General features: G+C 40.8%; 1 protein-coding gene across 1 annotated transcript in view; it reads left to right on the top strand.

Moving 5' to 3' along the window:
- The window catches only part of LMO7 (LIM domain 7), a 140,272-nt gene that overhangs the window by 22,457 nt on the left and 94,426 nt on the right, over window positions 1–23,389 (top strand). Inside the window, exons 2-3 of the mRNA XM_054163008.1 lie at window positions 13,077–13,147; window positions 17,019–17,088. Of these exons, the coding sequence (XP_054018983.1) occupies window positions 13,077–13,147; window positions 17,019–17,088 (141 nt within the window). The remainder of the gene's footprint in view (window positions 1–13,076; window positions 13,148–17,018; window positions 17,089–23,389) is intronic.

The raw sequence follows: 23,389 nt of genomic DNA, 5'->3' as shown, positions 1-23,389 counted from the left end.
GCCCTGAAAAAGAAATAATCAAATACTGCATGGGAGAAAACATCAATGATACAAACACATTCCTTTCTCTCTGGAATTTCAACTTGAAAACCCCCAAGGATATCATTCTGCTTTGATTGAAGCAGTAATCTAATTTTCAGAACACTTCCCAGTTTTGGTTTTTGTTATGGCAGGAAAAGTTTCTTCAACTGCTCTGCTGAGCTGTGAATAAAATGGTACACATTTTCATGTAGAAATGGTAATCACATGCCAATTTCTGGTGCCTAATCTGCTACAACTTCGTGCAATATGTATAGAGTAAAATGTTTAAATTGGGAGATGTCTGTGCTTTGTCTCAGTTGCTAGGCAAAACTTCAGACATCCTTGAAGTCTACATGCCCTGGAAGGCAGCTGGTCATAGAAACCGTTGTGGTTCAAACCTGAAGTGCTTGAGGCATCTTGCCTAAGGTAGAAGAAAATCTCATTCTTGCAACATGGAAATTTTCACTGTATGAACAATTGTATGGGTTAATGATAATAGTTCTCCATTTAATGCATTGCTATTTTTTTTAAAGACAAAACAAAGTTAAGCTACAGAAAATAAAATGCCCAAAGTGTGTGAATCTGTGTTACAATCCAAACCCTGCATCTTTTCTGTGGTTACAAGGTATAAGCATAATAATGCTAAATGAATGGATCAGAGTAGTCTTCCAAGACTACTTTTATAGCTCTGGATGGAACATTTTCCAGTACAACTTCTACTTGCATCTCAGTGCTTTTTCTTGCATGCATTTTTGGGTGTGTTCTTGTTTGGTTTTTTTTCATGCAAGCAGCCTGTTACAGATTCATCTCCTGTGTGGTATTTTTTTCTACACTGGTCTTGCCAGTGACTCTCTCTGAGAAAGGATGTATCAGCCATTGGCAAATAAATTATTCAATATAATATTAGTGTTTGTGTGGTGGTAGGTTTTTTGTTTGTTTGGTTGAATTTTTTTTTTCCCCCCACAATGTAGAATTTTCTAATAATAACTTTCAAAACTTGATATTGAGGATTTGTATTTTTACTGCTTAATGGGTTGAGGATGGAAACTGTAGGCTAACTTTCTGCCTCTCCCTTGCAGGGTATGGAATTGTTTACAAAGAATGATGAACATTTCTGCAAGGATGTCATAATAAATACAAGCACATTATAATTGTCTGCTGCAATAAAGGAGACATTGGCTGCTTTCGACTAGTAATTAAATCCTACCTCTGGGCAGTGTACGTAGCAACCCTGTGTAGCTGCTATGACAGTCAGTCTTATCTTGGGTTCCTCTGAACACACCCAGGTGAGGAGGCAAGCACTCTGTCAAACCAGTTTGGCCTTTTACATAATTAAATAAAGCTGCATTTGCAGAGGAGCAGTAAAATGGCTGGAGGAAGTGTCACACTGGAAGTGGTTGTGTAATGCATTGGGCTCACCCCACATCAGAAGTGGAGTGGCAAGTGATGATGTAAAAGAAAAGATAGGAAAAGGGAAGCCTTGGATTTGGGAGAGTAGCACTTGTCCCTTGTGGCTTCCCTTCTGGACCACAATGCCTCTTCTGTGCACATCATTTGAATTCTTTAGCTGAAGTGCAGCAGTTATCCCTGTGTGGAGCCACCTATGACATTGATAGCTTCCAATGCCTTTATCTGTGGTTTTGCAAACCATGCAGAAGAGTTCCATAAAGAATAAGAGTGTAATATTAGTTTATTTAGCTTAGGAAATACTCAAATGACTAGGCAAAAATGTCCAGATAGGAAAAACAGATGACAAGATGGTGTGGCACATAGGAAAGGCCTTTTCATGTACTCTTTAGTCCTTAAGTAAGATTAAGACCTGATTTTTGATAGCCTGATCCCTAATTTCTGTTAGTAGTGAGTTTTTCTTTTTGTAAAGGCAAACATATCTCAAGCAGTTAAGAACTTACATTGAGATGGGCTGGGGTGGGGGGTAGGGGGGTAATGTATATAATTAGGAATAAGAGGTGAGTAGCAGGTCACTGTCCAGAGTGGTACTACGTCTGCTGTGTGAGATGATGTGTCTTGAAGAAGGTGTAGCTGGAACAGGATCCCCTGAAAAGCTGAAAGCTGGTCATCAGACACAACTATGTTCATTTCACAGTTCTCAAAGTATCATAAAGACACTTCTGTAACTTGCAATATTGATCAAATATTCCTTTTTGTTTAAATCCTTTCCATTTCAAAGGGCACAGGGTTCACAATTTAGAATCCTCAAAAAACATAATTAACCAAGAGGTGGTCAGTAATACTTACTAAACCTAACTTTCCTTATTCCTTTGCCCAGACTGATATTCTGCTTCCTGTAGTGCTTGTCATATTTTCAGATCCTTTCACTCCTCCCATGGACTTCAGTTTCCTTCACAGCCATCCTTCCTCCTCTGACTGCAATTATTTAATATTTTTGCCAGAGGCCATTTCTTTCATCTTCTGCCAGAGAGGGGGGGACTATATATAAGCACAGAGCCTCTGGTCATCTGTCGTACCTGGCATCTGTCATTAGATGGTGCTGCAAAGCAGTGGCAGTGGCCTCTGTTGTCCGACGCTGTAATACAGGAGCTCATTACTTGCAATGCAGTCTATCCCTACAAGCGTTGGGAAATGGAGCTTTCAGGAGTCACACTCCCGGATTAGTAACTTGGTGCACATACAGTGTATTTCAAATACTCCAATGTAATTATTTGTATGTTTTGTATTCCTTTAAACTTCAGATTAAAAAAGAAAAAGACAAAAAACACACACAAAATCAATCCAACCCCCAACATACCATTTCCTTTTGTTGATGTTGCAGTTCCATATACCTTTTCCTACTCCTTACCCTCTCTCCTATCTCAAAAGTAAAATGATGGAAAGAAAACCACCAAAACACTAAACACAATAGCATTCAAGAGCTTTACACTTTTGCTTTTATTTTGAACAGATGATACTGATGGAGTTCTTGAAGGCTAATCTTCACCTCCTGAATTATTCCAGCTCCAGAGGAAAGTGTAGTATTTCTGCAGTTGAATTCAGTGTTAAACTATCATGTGGAAGTCACTGGAATTATTTCTACTTGACTGCTGCTAGATAGTATTAAAATTTCTAAATGTTGTTGTTTAGGTGCTGCAGTTAATGCCAAGTGCCATAGTTTTCTGGGAAGTGATGTCTCTTTTTTTGTATCTCTGTGACACTAATTGCCTTTGTGGTGCCTTTTGACCTTGTTAAATGTTAATTTCTCTACAGTTTCTTTGCTTGCTGTCCATCTCTTGCCTTCTTAATGAGCTATGAAAACCTGATGAAATGGGTTGGCAACCCTGCGGGTGTAGGAGATAATAATGTCAGGGGATATGGGGATAGAAGAGAAGCTGTAGAGAGAAGGCTGTGGGTTTCCTAAACCCTATGTGTGTCCATGTATATGTATGTGTGAGAGGGAAAAGTGGGGTGTTCATGAATGTCATCTTCTGGAACTGAGTCAAAGCATGTCTGAGTATGTCTGCTGCTCAAAGTACTGCTTCCAGTGAAAGTTGGAGAATGAGTAAAGACTGACAAATCACCAATAATAACAAGAAATTACTTCCTTGCCTAAGTAGCTTTGCTAGACAGGCAAAAGCAACTGTATTTAAAGCCTTCCCCCTTGTGGGCATATTCTTATATCTGATGCCTTTTTTTCCTTTTTTCCTCCTACTATTGAATGTAGTTTCAAGACCTTGTGGTTAGGTCCCTGGTTCACTCATGGCACTGGTGCTGCTCTCCAGAGAACTGCACATATGTAAAGGATATGAAAAATCAAAGTATTAAATACAACCAAGATCAAAGCAGTTGATTTGTAAGAGGTGATTGTAAACCAGAGCGGAAGTGTGCTCTGGGTTCAGCCACTTCATTTAGTATCTCTCTATCTCTCTGCCACGTACATACACAAATAATCCCAGCAGAGACCTACTTGCAAATACCAGCAGAGTTTTAGTGTATTTTTCTTAATCAGTGTAAGCAAATACAGTGTTTTCTTCAAGGTCTTTCCTATAAGAATAAATGCTATGGAACTGGAAGTCACTGTTGAAACTTGCAGTATGGACTCTGTGACCTGAAATTACAGTAGTGGTAAAAGTGAGCTATAAACTTAAATACCAACATGAGAAAGCTTTTTATAGTTTGCAGCCCAGAAAGCCAAACATATCCTGGGCTGGATCAAGAGAAGTGTGGCCAGCAGGTTGAGAGAGGTGATTTCCCCCCTCTACGCTGCTCTAGTGAGGCTCCACCTGGAGTATTGTGTCCAGTTCTGGAGCCCCTATTACAGGAAAGACAGAGGTATACTGGAATGTGCCCAGAGAAGGGCCATGAGGATCATCAGAGGGCTGGGGCACCTCTCCTGTGAGGACAGGCTGAGAGAGCTGGGGTTCTTCAGTTTGGAGAAGAGAAGGCTCTGAGACCTTATTGTGGCCTTCCAGTATCTGAAGGAGGCTTACAAGAAAGCTGGTGAGGGACTTTTTAGGCTGTCAGGTTGGGTCTGTCAGGTCACTGGGGGGAATGGATCCAAGCTGGAGGAAGGTTGATTTAGATGAGACGTTGGGAAGAAGTTGTTCACCTTAAGGGTGGTGAGACACAGGAACAGGTTGCCCAGGGAGGTGGTGGAAGCCCCATCCCTGGATGTTTTTAAGTCCAGGCTGGACATGGCTCTGGGCAACCTTATCTAGTGGAGCGTGTCCCTGCCTATGGCAGGAGGGTTGGAACTAGATGATCCTTGAAGTCCCTTTCAACATTGACAATTCTGTGAATTCTGTTCTGGATGAAAAATAACAAAATATTTAAAAATTCAATTACAGTGCAGTGGATACAATACATAAATATAAAACAATGTATTAAAATGTTAGACTTAGATAAACCTGATTTTAGTACCTATGCAACAAAGATGTCCAAGTTTCTTTGCTTTAATCCTTTCTATACATTTGCCCTAGACAGATGTGATTTCAGTAGCACTAATATTTTATCTGCTAATATTTCAAGTAATACCTCTGTTTTAAGGTTGTAAAAAAACTGTGGTGTTTTTTTTTCTTGTTCACCTGAAACTGAAGTGCTGCAGCTGCCACAAACTTTGTTTTTTTCCTTTAGTGAAAGCAATGGTATGGACAGATTTCAAAGTGGCTTTCAGTGTTGGGTTTTTTTATGATTGCTGTTGTCTGAACTTGAAGTTCTTTGAGGGTGCATGGCCAGCCCTCTCATTAATCTGGTATCGCCTGGCTGTCAGGGTGCTGAATCACTGAATCTTTGGGTATGTTAAGCCTCTCAAGAATCTGCACAAAGTCCAAACATTAGCCCTCTCTCATCTGCAGTGTGCTGTGGCCCTAGCCTTGTGGTGCCCTTCCTCAGTGCTTGGAATGCCTGACTCAATTGCTGTGGTCACTTTGTGGCTGGGAAGAGGCAGTGGGATGTGTTGAGGCAGTTACATCGGGGTTGTTGTTGTTTTGTGTCATGCATTTTGGGTTTGTTTTGTGTTGGTGTTTGGTGTTTGGTTTTTTTTGTACTAAAGCACAAAGTTATCTGGGTGATTGCAGTACACTTTCTAAATGCAAACCCTTCCAATGGGCAGGAAGAAGACAGTGAGCAAGGAGGCTCTGTGCCATTTCAGGACAGCAAGAAGATCATGGTTTTCTTCTGTGATTGTGCTGCTCAGCCAGCCCCACAAAATCTTGCTGTTCTGTGGGATGATTGTGTTTGTGGGGAGAAGCAGCTCAACTGAACTGACCCCAAATGTTTAACCTTGCTCTTTCTGCAGTGTTGTTCCTCTGAGTCAAGGATTCCTTGAAATATTGTAAGAAAAACTTGACTTCTGTCCTTCAAATCTTATTTTGATAAGCCATGTTACTGAAGAGCTGAAAAAAAAGATGAGCAGAGATCTATACTTCCTATACCTACCACACCAATGATCATGTCCTCTCTTGATTGCCCTTTATTCATTGTTTTTCTTCATCTTTGTAAAAATGTGGCTGAATGTTATTTCAGGAGTCTTGGCATGTCAGTCCAGAAGGCATACCACAATAAGACCCCATCATTATGTTGATGATAGAAAATAACAGTAAGACTTTTTCAATAATCAGCCATTTCCTTTCATAAATGTCTATTCTTGTTCACTATCAAAGGCAGTTTTGGCCAGACTGAAAAATTTCCACATCCTCTGGAATGAAATAATACCCAGGGATTTGGGGTATGGGGTTAAACAGGAGAGTACAGCTTTGCATTGAGCAGTAGAATGGGAATTATTCCAAACTGAAAAACATAGTGTTATGGATATAAAGGGGAACATTCACATGCTCATAAGTGATCAATGGCAAAAATATTCACCTTGTTAAGCCTTCTTACTTCTGCTACATAATTAGATTTATATGGCTCTTCCAGCCACTTCTTTTCCTTCATGAAGTAGTATCTGTCATGGATTTTAGCAATGAGATGCGTGAATTTGAAACAAGGAGTTTCCTTTTGTAGACATCCAGGCCTTGCTCTTGATTTCCTTTGAAGTTCTGAGACTGAGCAATGTTGTAAGTTCTTTGCTGGACCACAGGGAAAGCCTCTGTGGGTACCAGCTTCTTGAGCACTTGTTGACCTTTCAGGAGATTGTTGGACCATGAATGAAATTGTGATTGGAAGGGAAGATAGCAGTGCAATTCTCTCTATGACCCTGGCTGCTTTGTACCTGGTGTCCCTCCTGCTATCAGAGGTGAAATGCCATCAGTGTTCTCCTGTGGGTGGAAGACATGAATGCCACCTCTTTCTATACATAATAACAATACCTTAGCTGGGCCCAAAATTCAGGGAGACAAATACTGCTGGCCTCAAAAATCACTCAAAAGTCACTCTTTCTACCACTTGACCTTCAGAAATCTAGTTGTGGCTGGGATGTTTGCTGCAACACCAAAGACTGTTAACCAAACAACTGGTTTTGCCACTTGTGTGTTGAAGATTGTGTGCAGCAGCCCTCTGAACATGCTCCCTACTGTCTGCACTTTGGGAAGGATTTTGATAAATCAATTGAATACCAAATTTTTTTTTGCTTTTAGAAGAAATTAAAAAAAATTAGAGGAAGAACCAGTGGGGAGAAGAAAATTGGGTAGAAAGTCTTTAAAGACCAAACACAACAAGCTCCTTACTTCAGAGCATAATGGCAACATTTTTGACAGCTGTGGTGTATGCCATTTGTTGACAGTCTTGTATATTGCATGGTGTTTAAGAGGATGACAAATAGCCATAAGAGGGAGAGGCAGGACTTTAGGTATTGCAGCTCAAGTGTCCTACAAAGCAGCTTCTCACTGTCACAGTCCAGAGGAACCACCAGTTCTTACAGGAACACAGGAGAGGAGGAAAATCCCTGTTTGTTTGCTTTGCTTTTTTTTAAAGCCTATCACAAATGAGGAGCAATATTAAAAGGTGAAATCTGTCAGTCTGAAGTAGAGCATGTTTCTGGTGACTGTATGCAAAATGCAGTGGACTCAAAATGCCATATAAAAATGTGTCATGAATCTACTTACAGGCCCTGCCAAACCATAGAGATGCCAGAGCACTGGGAGATGCTTGGACTCTTGCTTTTGGGCTGTGTGTGTAGCCTGTATAACTCCTTGTGCATCTCACAGTGATGATACTATTCTGAAGTGATCTATTGGGAGAGGGCAGTTAGAGCCAAGTGAGTGCTGTAAACGGGAATATGAAACATTTGGATTATGTGAGGGTTTAGCCATTTGCCATGTAGTCTAATTCAGTCTTTTGGTAATGGGTAGGGGGAAGGAAAGCCATTAGCCAGGCAGTAATTCAGACATGATGCATGTGAGGTGATTTGGCAAGGCGCTGTGACACAAACTGGCAAGCATAGCCAAAATTCTGTAGTGAGGATGGTACAGCAGCATTGGATTTATCCCAGTTCCCTACAGCACCTGAAGTTCATAAATCAGTGTAGTGTTCTTGAGGTTGCTATTTGATAAACTGCTTGCCCTGTGAGATACTCACACAAGTGTTATCTTAGGGGTGAAACTTGTAGAGTAGGGTTATCGGTTGGACTTGGTGATTCTGAGGGTCTCTTCCAACATGAATATTTCTGTGATCATTAAGGCTGTTACTATCATATATGGTTTAGTTCTTTGAATCTTTCATGCCTAACCTACGCCCCTGCATCAGGGAGCTGTGTTCTTGATAAGAGTACAGTTGGTCTGTGGAGTTTTTGCCTGGTTTGAGGTGGTGCAGTCCACATGGGATGGTGGCAGAGGAGCTCTGAAAGAGATGGAGAGAGCAGGACTGGCCTGCATGAACTGCAGAGCTGGCTGAGTAGTGAGTGTATGTCTCTTCTGCAGCAAGACATCATTCAGGTTACAGGCTGAGCGCGATGCTGTGTTGCCTCTGTGTTTCTGAGCAGCTGATGCTTTCGTATTGAGAAGCCATTAACCAGTGTATACGGTGTGAGTGTTGCATTGGAGGGGAAGAGTCAGGCTTCAGTGTTTGTACCACAGCAAAGCTCAACTGAGAAACCTGCCAGTCCTTTGCTCTCTGAGTTGTTTAACACGTTTGTTGTCGACATGGACAGTGGCATTGAGTGCACCCTCAGCAAGCTCTGTGATTCTGTGCCATGTGCTTTTTCAGTCCAACGTGATTTTGATGTCATGCCATCTTTGGTTGTATCTTCTTGATTTGCCTCCCTCTGCAGAAGTCATAGCAATCCTGAAATTAAACTAGCACTCTGTTTGGAAGTACTTTTCAAATATCTAAATTTAGGTAAAGACTTGATTTGCATACTGTTTGAAGTAAATTGCTTGGACCTGACAACTGCAAGTTATCAAAGCATGCTGTCTTGCAAAAATCAAACCTTTTTATAGCAGCAATTAAGTGTGATTTTATAATATAGCATTTAATTATGCCATTGCTCTCTTTCTGGCAAAAAAAAAAGCAGAGAATACAGCAGACTACATTCAGCTGAATGACGGTGAGAAAAGACATAACTGGAAAAGAGATGTTCTTCAAGCACAGATAAAAATCATATTTTCAAGATATTTCCTTTATTTGGTGGCTTCCATGGCCAAAGTGGTTGAAAAATTGTCCAAAATCAATTATGCTAATTACATAAGAGTATCACACCCAGTACAACCAGTTTTAATGAATGAACAGTGACTCACAAATTTCAGGCATTGTTTGAAGATGTAATATCTCAGGCTGGGATTCACTTTGTCTTACTCAGGTTCTTAAAAGTCAAGAAATTCTGAGGCAGTCCATGGATTTCCATTTTTTTTTAATGATAAATTGCTATTATAGCCTGTAGGCTATAATAGCTGAGCTCAATGCATTGCAGTGGGCATAAGCCTGATGAAAGTCCATGCTGAGAGAAGCCCTCCATCTCTGCAGAGTTTAAAATGAAATAGTTCAAGGTGTTGTGCAACTTGGAAAACATTTTGGTTTCAATCCACCAGTGTTAAATTGTTCCCAGAGAATACATCTTAATTACTTAATTATTAGTTATCCTTCAAAAGTCAATATTCATGAAGCCTAACTTGGCAATGCTGACGCTTACATTTTAATGTCAACAAACCACATAGTCATCAAAATCTATGGGTCACAATGTTGGTCTAACAGCTCCATCCTGTATCTCAAATCAGTGTGGATTGCCACAGTGAGTGGCTGCACAAATAACATAGTCACTTCCACTGTAATGGCCTCTAACTTAATTTTAAGAGGTCTGCAAGATTTGCAGCCATGTATACTCTTGTTCAAGGGTGGCTTCTAGTTACGGGAGGTCATGTGTCTGAAGAGTTTGTGGCAGTCGGAAATCTTCCATGTGCCACTTTGGACATTGAGATGTTGGATTTTGTTTCGGTGTCTTTTGTGGAAAAGACCACAAGATGCACCACCAAAACCTAATTTTGCACTGCCTTGTGACACTTCTGGAGGGGTTATGCTGAAGTTTAATGTGTCTTCACTGGCACATGTGCCTTAACTTCTGAAGAATAATTTTTGAGGAGTGACACTGCAGGTTTGGGATGGGCCCAACTCTAAAGGAAGTAAACAAGTTATGCATGCCATAGATGACGAGATAGCAGTAAACCATCTACATAAAACCAAACATTTAGATTCTGTGACTGGGTAGTTCTGTAGATGTTGGCAGCAACTCCAGAACAACTTTTGGACTCTTAAGAATCTACTGGAGTTTGAAACATAACATAATAAACATAACATAATAACATAACATAATAAAGCTAAAGCCTCATCTGCAGCCCCTGTTTTAGAGACAATTCTGCTGCATGACTTGCAGACTTCAAGATTTTAGCTTGCAGAATGAAGGCCTTAATTTATAAACCATATTCCCTATTACCTAGGGAACACAAATATTTATATTTGAACTTCCAGTGCTGTTATTTTACATTGTCTGATTTCTTCAAAATTATTACCACTGACTATACAGATTTGGAAACAAAAAGCTGTATTTCATTTGAGATCAGGATAATCTTTGGATGCTGTATTTTTGTGATTCTTGAATTACACTGCTGAGGTGCAACATCTACTCTCCTGTAAGAACAAATTTTTATAGAAATACTGTATAGAATGCAGTTCTCTGAAGGGAATCAGTGTCATCCTTTGTGGTTGTTAAAAGGGTGGAGTTTTTTTTCTTTCCCAGAATTTTGAATTTTTTCTTAAGCTGGAGTTTGATGTGCCATCATTTTTCTCTTCCTATTTGTTAACTCCAAGTTTACCTTTTTTCCTAGGATTTAATTTTTTTATCACTATTGCTTTAGTATCTAATTTTGTCCTCAAATGAATGGAAGTTACAGCTTTTTGCTTAAAAGAGAACTGATATTAAAATGAAGTACTCAAGTTTTAAGTTTCCTGGTGTCAGTGTATGTTCCTCTTGTGATTTAGAAAAAATAATAGGGTGATAATGCAAGAGATCCTTAGAGCAACGTCCTCACCTTTGCTCTTTTGCCAAGTACAGCTCATTTGTTTCATAATTAATTTCCTTAATTACTGTGGTAATCAGTAGCTTTGGTCTGGATGCACGCAGATTCCACAGCATGTTTAGCTGTTGCTCCTAGAGTCCTGTGCACTATTGGGGAGTCTTATAATTAGGAGGTGACTGAACCTGGTGACCTCTAAACTCAAACAAATATCCTTCCAAGTGTTGGATGTCTATACCCAAGTGGGTTAAAAGCCTCTTTTGAACCGTTTTAGGAATTTTGGCTCCTTTTCCGCCTTGTGTGTGTGTTTAGAAGAAACCTGCCAAATTTGGTCCCTTAAAGAGATGTGGGCAAAGGAAAGATCTAGCAGGAAGACTCCAGATGAGTTTAGACTTAAGGTGCTGGTTTGGTCTGGTTTGAGAGGGAGGGAGTTTATGCCAGAAGCATTGTAGAAAACACCTTTGCTGAAAACCTGTAGGCAATGCTTTTGGCATTTGGTATCTTAAATCCTTTATTAAGACATTGTTCTTGTTCATGTCTGTTCTAAAAATAAAAAGTAGTTCCAACAGTATAGTCCTGTCACTTGCCAAGGTGTAAGAGTTAATGTGCACACAGCAATAGAGACTTGTTGGAGTGATTCTTTAGTCACTATGCTTTAGATGCAAGAGCAGGAAAAAAATATCCTATTAAAGTGTTTGGTGCCACTTACCATGAGTATACACACTGTAATAGGAAGGAGAAGGGGAAAAAACTTTCTCTTGCACTTTCACAGAATCACAGAAATGTTCAGGTTGGAAAAAGACCCTTGTCATCACCAAATCAAACTGATAGCCCTACTCTGCAAGGTTCACCCCGAAGCTATATCCCCAAGCACCACATCCAAATCACCTTTAAACACATCCAGGGTTGGTGACTCAACCACCTCCCTGGACAGCCATTCCAATGCCTGACCTCTTTTCCTGTGAATATTTTTTTTCCTAATGTCCAGTCTAAACCTATCCAGTTGCATCTTGAGGACATTCCCTTTTGTTGTAGCACTAATTACCTGTAACAAGAGACCAGCACAAAACTCTCCACAACATCCTTTCAGGTAGTTTCAGACAAGTTTTAATGCCTTTCAGTGTGGCTTATATTGGTTTAGACAATAATAAGTGCTCCCACAGAATTTAGCTGAAGATTTTTTTTCTAGAGGAAACTTCAGGTACTCTACTTGAAGATGTTGGTTCAGACTTCTTTTACAGAATACGGAATTAACCAGGTTTGAAAAGACCTTTGAGATGAAGTCCAACCTATCGCCCAACACCGTCTAATCAACTAAACCATGGCACTAAGTGCCTCATCCAGTCTCTTCTTAAACACTTCCAGTGATGGTGACTCCACCACCTCCCTGGGCAGCACATTCCAATGGCCAATCACTCTCTCCATAAAGAACTTCCTAACATCCAGCTTGAACCTCCCCTGGCACAGCTTGAGACTGTGTCCTCTTGTTCTGTCACAGGTTGTCTGGGAGAAGAGACCAAGCCCCACTGGCTACAACCTCCCTTCAGGGAGTTGTAGACGGCAATAAGGTCTGCCCTGAGCCTTCTCTTCTCCAGGCTAAGCAACCTCAGCTCCATCAGTCTCTCCTCATAGAGCTTGTGCTCCAAACCCCTCACCAGCTTGGTTGCCCTTCTCTGGACATGTTCCAGCAAGTCAACATCTTTCCTAAACTGAGGGGGTCTGGAACTGGACACAGGACTCAAGGTGTGGCCTAACCAGTGCAGAGTACAGGGGCAGAATGACTTCCCTGCTTCTGCTGGCCACACTGTTCCTGATACAGGCCAGGATGCCATTGGTGGTCTTGGCCACCTGGGCACACTGCTGGCTCATGTTCAGCCTACTATCAACCAGTCCCCCCAGGTCCCTTTCTGCCTAACTGCTCTCCAGCCACTCTGTTCCCAGCCTGTAGCACTGCATGGAGTGGTTGTGGCACAAGGAACTGTTTTTAATTTTTTTTGTCTTCTAAAATTAATATAAAAAACCCAATAGTGTGAACTAAGTATTGGAATAAATTTTTTCCTGATTTATTGTTTTGTTGAGGGTTTTTTAGTACTACTTATACTCTTGCTAGTCCTGATAGTGTGTGCGTGTTCAATTAACTTTCAGTTCTTATTTTTGTAGACAGTTACTGGGAAAAGCTTTGGATCTAAAGACTTCCGAGCAGCCCTAGAAAACGGAGTCCTGTTGTGCGAGTGAGTATTGCCTTACCTGTACTATTTTGAAGTACTAGAAGGATGTTGCAACAAGTAGTTGTTTTGTTTGGGGGTGCTGTGGTTGTGTTTCACTTTGTTTCAATATTTCTTGTTTGCCATGCAAGAGAAGAGCTTTTAGGTATCCTTTTTCTACGTTGACATGTTCTCTGTGCTGTCTCAAACACTTTAAGTGTTACCAAGAGGACTGTGCTGATTCTGTGGCTTATTTGGTTGGTTGTACTGGCTATGATGTGCATGGTATCACTGAGCTTTCTCTTCAGTTTCTGCAGTGATGTGGCTATGCCTGGGATCAAAGCACTTGGTTACCCCTGTCCTCCAAGCCCACACTCTTGTAAGAAATTACTGTAAATTCTATATGCTAATTGTTTTCTGAATCCTGGAAGCTACCTACTGCTATTAGAGAGCTCTATACTCAGAAAATTAAGAGGCACTACATTTCAGAAGTGGGCTTTACAAAATGGTAAAATTACTCATAGTAGGCAGGCATTTTATTTCCAGTGTCCGTTGCTTTACTAGTTACATGCAGGGATCTCAATAATGTAGAATCCATTGGATGTCATTTGACACACTTTATAAAAACATATTTTTCTGAATTTAAAAAAAAAAGCTGTATGTGCACATGCACTCCAGGTTTCAGTACTTTCTGGACTGAGTTACTGCTTTCAATAACAAACCCTGACCTCAGCTCTTTTTTTTTTTTTTTTGAGTGCTTTCTCTTTAAAGCTTTCTTGTACTTGTATATTATAGGTTTGACAATAATTGGACTTGTCTGGTTTCGTTGCTAGACTGACTCAGAGGTGTAAAAAGTCTGCTTGTCAGGTCTCTTCCACATGTGTGTAATTGGGTTTGTGCTTACTGGAACAGGTTTCCAGGACTGGAAGTGGTGCTAATCCCTTAGCATTTTAAGCAATGGCAGGTGTAAATGCTATTAGAACACCAGTGCAAGAGAAATCTTGTTAGAGGACTACCTGGGATGCTTACCCAAATTGCAGAACCACTTTTAATTCAGTTCAGCCAAGCTGACTTTTAGAAAACATTGGTAAAGGTTCAGTTTCCTGAACTCTCTCATTCTTTCCCCCCCTTTTGTTCCTACTGTGTATAAAAAATAACCTAAGTAAATACAGAAAATCAACATCTGTGCATTTTCCCTTCTGTCAATATTACTGTCTTCTCTCCTTGTCCTTATTTTTCACTTTGGTCTCTTTGCCCATACAGTTTATTTTGCTAGCCGCTTCTGCAGTTATCTTTGGTATGGGGGAGCTGATTAATTTTGACAGATGTTTTAGAGATGGACAATATCTTTTTGTTACTTACATAAGCATGTGGTAATAAAAACAGTTTGTGTTTTTAATAAGAAGGCATTTCTTCAGGTATCTCTTTAGGATGATGTGTGTATTGTATTCAACTGTAACTTTTAAATAGTGTCTTTAAGAATTGGCAGTGTAGTGATATATTCTAATCCTCTGATATCTTCATTGTTGATGGTTATTTGGCAAAAGAGTATGAGTGTCCATCTGCCAAGTGCACATCAGTTAAATTTATCTGTAATTAGTAGCTGTATGCAAGAAAAACATGCTGTAATTGCTTCAGCTGAGCAGCTTGCCTTAAGAGATACACAGCTTTCTTCAAAGAAAAAGATGCCTCATTATGTTGCGTGAAATCATAGATCTGATACCATATATCAGATGTCCAATTTTCAGTGAGGCAATAGAATGCAAAATCTTAAAATAGAGAGGAACTAAACATGATGTTGCCTGTTTCCTTGGTTCACCTGTGATATGGCTAGTTTAGGGTTCATCACAGTATCACTAAGGTTGGAAGAGACCTCAAAGATCGAGTCCAACCTGTCACCACAGACCTCATGACTAGACCATGGCACCAAGTGCCACATTCAATCCCCTCTTGAACACCTCCAGGGGTGGCGACTCCACCACCTCCCCAGGCAGCCCATTCCAATGGCTAATGACTCTCTTGGTGAAGAACTTTCTCCTCACCTCCAGCCTAAACCTCCCCTGGTGCAGCTTGAGACTGTGTCCTCTTGTTCTGGTGCTGGTTGCCTGGGAGAAGAGACCAACCCCTTCCTGGCTACAACCACCCTTCAGGTAGTTGTAGAAGGCAATGAGGTCACCCCTGAGCCTCCTCTTCTCCAGGCTAAACAATCCCAGCTCCCTCAGCCGCTCCTCAGAGGGCTTGTGCTCAAGGCCTCTCCCCAGCCTTGTTGCCCTTCTCTGGACACGTTCAAGTGTCTCGATGTCCTTCTTAAACTGAGGGGCCCAGAACTGGACACAGTACTCAAGGTGTAGCTAAGCAATGCAGAATACAGAGGCACAATCACTTCCCTGCTCCTGCTGGCCACACTACTCCTGATGCAGGCCAGGATGCCCTTAGCCTTCTTGGCCACCTGGGCACACTGCTGGCTCATGTTTAGGCAGGTGTCAATCATGGGTATATTTTCTCTGGAAAAGGTATATTTGACCATATACCAGGTAAGACCTAGACTTGCACTGCATCCTCCTATAGCAGTTTTTTTGAGCCACTTAATGGCCAAGTGCTGGATAATCAGTAGTTGACAAAATAAAGCCTTTGATGTGTTACCAGAGCTCCTGTGTATATATTAGGGGGAGAAAATGAATAAAGTTTTCCTGATCATATGCGGCTTTGTTTTCTTAAGTACAATACAGCAAATACATTGTATGTTTATAAGATTATTTTCAAAAAGCAGGTGGAAAAGTCACCAAATGTGTTTTGTTTGCTGAATAACTTAATGCAGTGGAAAAACCTGGCAGCCATTATTTCTTCTTCTTTTGCAGGCACTTAGAAATCTATCTTCCGTTGCATATGTAGAGATAAACTCTGGATTGTGTGGTTTTATTTTACAAGCACATGTGCTGCTTGAGGAAAAAACTTTAAACTCTGGGTCATGATTGTGCATTGGCATGGGTATATCACACAATCTTGTTGATGCTTTTTTGGTAAACAGAATGGCCAGACAAACAGCAATGAGGAGATGGAACAAGTCCAGTATCTTCAAAGGTGTATAGGCAGATGAAGTCTGCAGGGTGTCCTGAGGTCCGCATTCTCCACTGATTCTGTGGTTTGGCATCTAATTTAGTGAACCACAGCGTTTCCCTACCTTCTTGACTGAAAACCTGGGTACAAAAGTATAAGGAATTCCATGCCTCATCCTCACTGCAGGAGAAGGGATGCATTTGGGATTGTGTATTCAATAGGGATGGGTTAGCCTGCCCTGTCATCTCCCTTTAACTATGAGTTTTATATAAAGTAAGTTTGCTGTGAGGCACAGTCTCTTCTGGCTGAGACTGAAAATGACTTGGATATGTAAATTATGTGCCCAAAATGACTGCATTATGAAAACTGAGTTGATTTCTTACAGAAATATTGGTGCTTTCACACTGATCTCTGAAAAGGAATTTTCTGAAACATTTTTTGACATCTTCTGCATCAGAACTTTTAATATGAAGAAATTCTTTCAATGGTAAATTTGAATCTGATTAGCATCACCACCTGTGTTGTAGGAACACAGACCCATTCCTGCCTACGCCTACCCAAGCATTCTCTTTTCTTTCTCACTGCCATTCTCAGAAATGTCTTCTTTTGGGTGCCTGTGTGACTTGTCCCATTTTTTGCATCTGCAGTCTGTTGCTTGTCACTTCTTTTGAGAATGGATTGGAAAAAAGATGTTTAAAATGAGGTTTTAATTGGTTCACCTTTACTTAGTTCTAGTCACGTAAGTCAGAACTATATACAAAGTATGTCTTAGTAGACATTGATGCTCATGCTTAAATTAAGGTTGATTATGTAACAGAAAAATCATCTGATTTCTTTCTAGTTTGATTAACAAGATCAAACCTGGCATTGTTAAGAAGATCAATCGTCTGTCAACTCCAATAGCTGGCTTGGTAAGTAATGACATCGAATCTAGCACCTACAGTAAGATGAGCACTCTCTTGCCTGGTCTTACATGGTCTTGCCAGGAACACCTACTAAGTTGCCAAAATTTTAGCTCCACTTTCATTTAAGAGTGTACCATTTATGCACTTAAAAAACCATATTCTTTTAGAATGCAAAGTTTACATTATTTTGTGATTTGGATCTGTAACTTTAATTGGCTTGCTACTGCATCATTATCCCCAGATAGAATTGAACACCCCCACCTCCCTGGGCAGCCCATTCCAATGGCTGATCACTCTTTCTGTGAAGAACTTCTTCCTAACATCCAGTCTAAACCTCCCCTGGCACAGCTTGAGACTGTGTCCTCTTGTTCTGTCACAGGTTGTCTGGGAGAAGAGACCAAGCCCCACTGGCTACAACCTCCCTTCAGGTAGTTGTAGACGGCAATAAGGTCTCCCCTGAGCCTCCTCTCCTCCAGGCTAAGCAACCTCAGCTCCATCAGTCTCTCCTCATAGAGCTTGTGCTCCAAACCCCTCAGGAGCTTTGTTGCCCTTCTCTGCACACGTTCCAGCAAGTCAACATCTTTCCTAAACTGAGGGGCCCAGAACTGGACACAGGACACAAGGTGTGGCCTTGAGTACCAGACACTGATGGTTTCTGTGCACAAATCTATATAGTGTCACTTATCTTTAAATAAAGGACACTGTCTTACATTCATAACCCAGTGCAGATATCCCTTTATTAGGGAATGGGCAGACTAGGAAATGTTCTGTGGAGCTGAAGTATTTCTAGAATCTGTGTTAAAAGACCTCTGGTGCAAAAGTCTTAGGTTTCCCTTGAGGGATCTGACAGAGTTTTGGTTGTAGATCGTGTTGTCAGGGAGAAAAGGGGGAGACACATGTAACTTTCACAGGAAATTTTTAAAATTTCCTATATGCTGTCTGGCAAATCCACTGATCAGAGACTAGGATAAATTTTGTAGCCGTTCAGCGTAAGAAACCCTTTTGTGACTAAATGAATTAAAATAAAATTTCTTCATAAGTTTTTCCTATGAAAGCTTTCTTGGCTTGGTTGTGTGGTAACAAGTGACTGATCCCACTTCATGCTGGACTTGCAGCCTCAATATTAGTGAAAGCTACCCAATTTTTTGATAGGAGTAGAATGCAGGCCATCCTGAGAGACAAGTATTCATATGTTGTAGTGGGATGAGCCAACAAAACATTTTCTTTTGCTGGTTATCATATAATTATAGAATGCTCTGGGTTGGAAGGAAACTCCAAAGGTCATCTAGTCCAACCCCCTCTGCAGACCCTAACCACCTCCCTGGGCAACCTCTTCCAGTGTTACACTACCCTCATAGTAAAGAACCTCTTCCAATTGAAATTTGCTCTTCTCTAGTTTGAAGCCATTGCCCCTCATCCTGTCACTGCAGGCCTTTGTAAACAGTCCCTCTTCATCCTTCTTCTAGGCCCCCTTCAGGTACTGGAATGCTGCTGTTAGGTCTCCCTGGAGCCTCCTCTTCTCCAGTTATATATTTTGTTAGAGAAGAAGTGTAGTTAACTTGCCCAGAGGTCATAAGATTGGGTTACCTTGCCATATATTATTGCACAAGCCGAGAACGTGCTTTTCCACATTAAATGAATGTAGAAAGTATTAATTGCCTTTGTCCCAGAAGAGTTTAGGGTATTAGGCACTGTGAATAATGAGTGCTGCACATTCTTTTCCCATGAGGCATCCAAAAAAGAATTAAAATGAAACCAAAGTCATTCTGGGGAGGACAGCACAGTTATTCTATCAGCAATTTAATTGCCTGAATGGCTTCTGAAGTAGCCATTTGATCCAAACAGAAAACCATAGCCTAGATTCCTTTGGTGTTTTTTTTTCCCCTCCCCTGTGGTGACTTCAATGCTGTCTTGAATCATAAGTGTAAGAACTCTCATTTTACATGCATTTTTTTCTTGTTTCCAGATGGAGTATTTGAAGTACTCATTGGGTGTGTTTATATTTTGCTTGTAGTATATTGTTCCTGCAAGTTGATTCTACTACCTACAAGTCTTCAAAAATAATGGCATGAGTGCAAAAGATGAATGATTCTTTTAAACCAAGATCATCCAGATGTGTTGTTGTTAAAATACTACTGGAAGATAGTAATGGAGAGAGGTTTTCTGTAAACCCATGGAAAAAGCTTTACAGACATCCATTTCAGAAGGCCATGATTATGAGGGCCATAATGGGAGGGTTTGAGAAGATGTGCTTATGAATGCAGATTAGTGGGAGAGGAAGTGGATTTTCTCAGGCTTGAGAGGACTGTGCTGGGTTTGAAATACCCAACGTGTAAAAGACAAACCCAAGCCAATGGTTTTGTGCATCTATAGAAAAGCAGGGGTACTGCAGGAAAGTCTGTTGTAATTGCCCTCGGCCTACCTACTACAGCTTCTTCACCACCCACATGGAAGAGTAATAGTGGGTAGTTGTCCAATGGTCTCACCAGGCTTGGGAATTTCCCAGTGGTATCACAGGGTGTATCTGGTTGAAAGAGACCTCTAAGATCATCCAGTCCAACCCTTGACCCAGCACAGAAGGGTCAACACTAAACCATGTCCCTAAGCACCAGGTCCACATTTTGCTTGAACACCTGCAGAGATAGCAACTCCACTGCTGCCCTGGGCAGACCATTCCAATGTTTGATAACCCTTTCAGTGAAAAAATATTTATAATATCCACCCTAAACCTCCCCTGGCACAGCTTGTAACCATTTACACTGGTCTTGTCACTTGTCATCAAGAAGAGGCTGGCTCCCTCCTTGCTCTAACTTCCCTGTGGGTGGTTGTAGAGAGGGATAAGGTCTTCCTTCAGTCTCCTCTTCTCTGGACTGAATAACCCCAGCTCCTCTAACCTGGGGTCCTAAGAGGCAACAGACCTTCCTGTGAGAATGGTCTGCCCAGCATATCGGACCCTCTGTTCCTTTCAGAAGAGTCACCTACAGTTATGACTTCTCTTTCCTTCTTTATGGAGGTGGTAGCAATACTATGGAAGCTGGTTCTTTTTGATGTTAGTGACTCCTGGTGTGGATGAATCAACACCCATATTGTCTACTGAATGATCCTCCACCTCTAGAGTCTCATACCTACTGACCTATGGCACTAGGGAGTCATGGTGGGCAACCAGAGGGTTTGCTTGCCTTTCCTAACAGACTTCGCTTCCACTCATTACTTACTTTCCAGACCCTACCTACATCCTTGTGGGGAGATTGTGGGATCCCTTTTATTCTGAGGTTTTTGTGGTGGTTGTTTCTGCCTCAGGGAGGCCTCAGTGTGGTTCCATATGTCTATCTCTCCAACTCCCTAATGTTCCTTACCCTATCTACTTAGCTGTACTGCCAGACTGAGCAAATAGTGCACCTGCTGATATCTCACACAGCCATTCTCCCTACTTCCAATTGATTCTAGCAAGGAATCGGAAGAAAACAAATTGTGTTTTTTGTTTGTGTTTTTCCCTCTTCTCTAGGAATGTCTTTAGGTTTGTTTTTATTCTAGAGGGAGTTAATATATTTGACTTACATAGAGGTGTGTTTTTTAAGCTTTGTGTTCACTATAAATATTTGGCAGCTGTTTTTTCGGCATTGTAGAAATACAGTGCTCAACAGGCATCTTCAGCTGAATCTCCAAAGGGTTTCATCACATAATTTCTGTGACTTCATGGTTATTTTGAAAACACATTTCCTGAGTAAAATAGGAAGTGAAAGCCTATAAGAATATTAGAATGTTATATTTTATATGGAATATTACATGCTAGATTTATATATATAAGAAGGGAGAAGTGTTCTAGTTTCTCTTAAATGAAGTAAATCTTTTATGTCATGTGTCACTTCTATGACACTTTAATTCTCATAAAATCTAATAGGGACATTATATTAGCAGTGTCACCTAAATTCCAAACACATTTTAAAGAACAAAAATAACTATAGCTTTCATCTAACGTTTTTGGGTGTGGATTGCAGTGGTTCAGATGTAATAATGGTGGAATGGATAAAGAAAACCCATATATATCTTAGATTAAATACCGAAATGAAACTTGGCATTCATTTAGCAAAAAAGTACTCACTTGATACCATGCAGACTTTAAAAAATAATTCAACTTACACTTGGTTTAGCATGTTGTGGGAAAGCTGGGCTGCAGCTTGTTTTAATAAACCCTTTAACACAGTTTAGGAAGGAGTTGCATCTGACCATGACTTCATCTAGCAGCTTGCCACTGCAGCCCTGGTGCTCGATTTCTGTTCAGAGACATATACCTCTTGTGGTTGGGGTGAAAGGTAGCCATCATCTTAGCCATGTTTATTTACTGCGTTATGTTCCAATTTAAAAACCTGAACTGCTTCATAGAATGTTTTAAGTTGGAAAGGACCTTGAAGGTCATCTAGTTCTACTCCCCTGCCATGGACAGGGACACTTGGTCAAGGCCTCATCCAACATGATCTCCAGGGAGGGGGCATCCATGACCTCCTTTGGCAGCCTATTTCACTGTTTCACCAACCTCACTGTAAAGAATTTCTTTGTAATATCTAGTCTAAATCTGTACTCCTCAATCCATTCCCTCTCACCCTGTCACTACAAGCCCTTGTAAAAAGTTCCTTCCTGGCTTTCTTGTAAGCTACTTCCAGGTACTGGAAGGCTGCCATGAGATCTCCTCAGAGCTGCCTTTCTCCAGACTGAACAGCCCCAAGTCTCAGAGCCTGTCCCTGTAGGGAAGGTTCTGCATCCCTCTTACCTTTGTGGACCACCTCTGGACCTACTCCATGAGTTCAATGTCCCTCTTATGCTGGAGGCACTAGAGCTGGATGCATTGCTCCAGGTAGAGTCTCATGAGGAGTTAGCTGGGGTGTAGCTGTTGCTTTGTTTTCTCTAAGTTTGGAATTTTTTCCCCCTTAATATTGTTTATGTAAAACCTTTGCATTAAAATGGTTTCTGAAAAATGAAAATCTAATTCCTGCTTATTTTTCCAACTGCTTGAAATAGACAGTTTGTGTAAAGAGCAGTGCATATATTTTCCCTGTACAGCAGACCAGGCAAGCAAAACTGGCACATAGCACCACACCACAATTTCCTGGGGGATGTGGTAAAGGTAACTGAAAGGTCAGAGGATTGTGAAAGCTGAGGTTTCATTGTCTGTGCTAATGAAAGTGAAGTCAGCCTTTTAAAATCTACTTTTTCTGTTAGGTACTTATGTGAAACAGAGATAGAATTTAAAGAAAACTAGTTAAATGGATAAATCTTACTGGGCTCAATTTTGCAGGATCTATTTTTGAGTTCTTGGAGTGGGGAGTTGTGGTAGAAATGAAACCGATACTTAGCAAAAGAAAGCTCAAAGGAAACCTGATTCCTGATGAATATGAGCTTTTCAGCTTGAGTCTCAGCAAGTGAGATGATTTGGTTATAGTAATATAAGGGGGAGGACTTGCTCAGACAATGTATTTTCCAAAAAGGCTCTGTGGAGCATTTTGAGGTGTCCTTGTTCCCCAGGCATGTCACATTTCCCACTCACTTGGCTGAACAGAGACTCATGAACTGGGATGGAAGTCATGGGACATTGAGACAGTTGGAAGATAAATGAGTTGTGTGTATTATACACAAGTTCAACATTTCTGACAGAATAATGATCCTCATTGCTCAGGATAAATAACTGTATGTTCTGTAGCATGGTAGGTTTTTAGTTAAAATAAGTTTCCAGCTGAGGCCAGGTGGTAAAGCAAATTCAGGGATGAAATCCCATTAGCTACCACTTTCCAAAGGAGAAACTTGTGATGCAACCTGCTGATTTGGCTGTTCAAACCATCTATTTTTCCTGTGAGTAAGATGGAAGTGGTTGGGAAGTGTGTCATAATACTAGAGGCTTGAGGGCTATGATCAAACCACAGGACCAAGAAGAAAGCTACTGTGTTTTTCAAATTGTAAATGAAATTATATTACCACCTTTGTTTTTTCTTAAGATGGTGCTTAATTTCAAATGAGTGGAGATGTTGCTAACTGATTCTCTCAACATCAGTGCTGGATGATTATTGGCACCAGATGTCATCTTCATGAAGTTCTTCAGCTTTGGTAATAGGGCTTTTTTTGGTGAACTTTCGTTTCCCTTTCACACAAGAGAATAAAGCTGCACGTATCTAGGCAGTCCCAGGCTCAGTGAGGGGCATCTGAAGTACTGTGGAGTAGGATTTTCTTTGTTCCAGTGAGGCATCAGGTTATTTTTATGGTGAAGAGAGTTTTACAGGTAGGATTTTTCAAACACTTACTTTCCTGGTTCACTAAG

The sequence above is a fragment of the Dryobates pubescens genome, chromosome 7, assembly GCF_014839835.1.
Source record: "Dryobates pubescens isolate bDryPub1 chromosome 7, bDryPub1.pri, whole genome shotgun sequence".
Classification (NCBI taxonomy): domain Eukaryota; kingdom Metazoa; phylum Chordata; class Aves; order Piciformes; family Picidae; genus Dryobates; species Dryobates pubescens.
The sequence above is the reverse complement of the archived record's forward strand: the minus strand, read 5'-3'. Positions and strand labels throughout refer to the sequence as shown.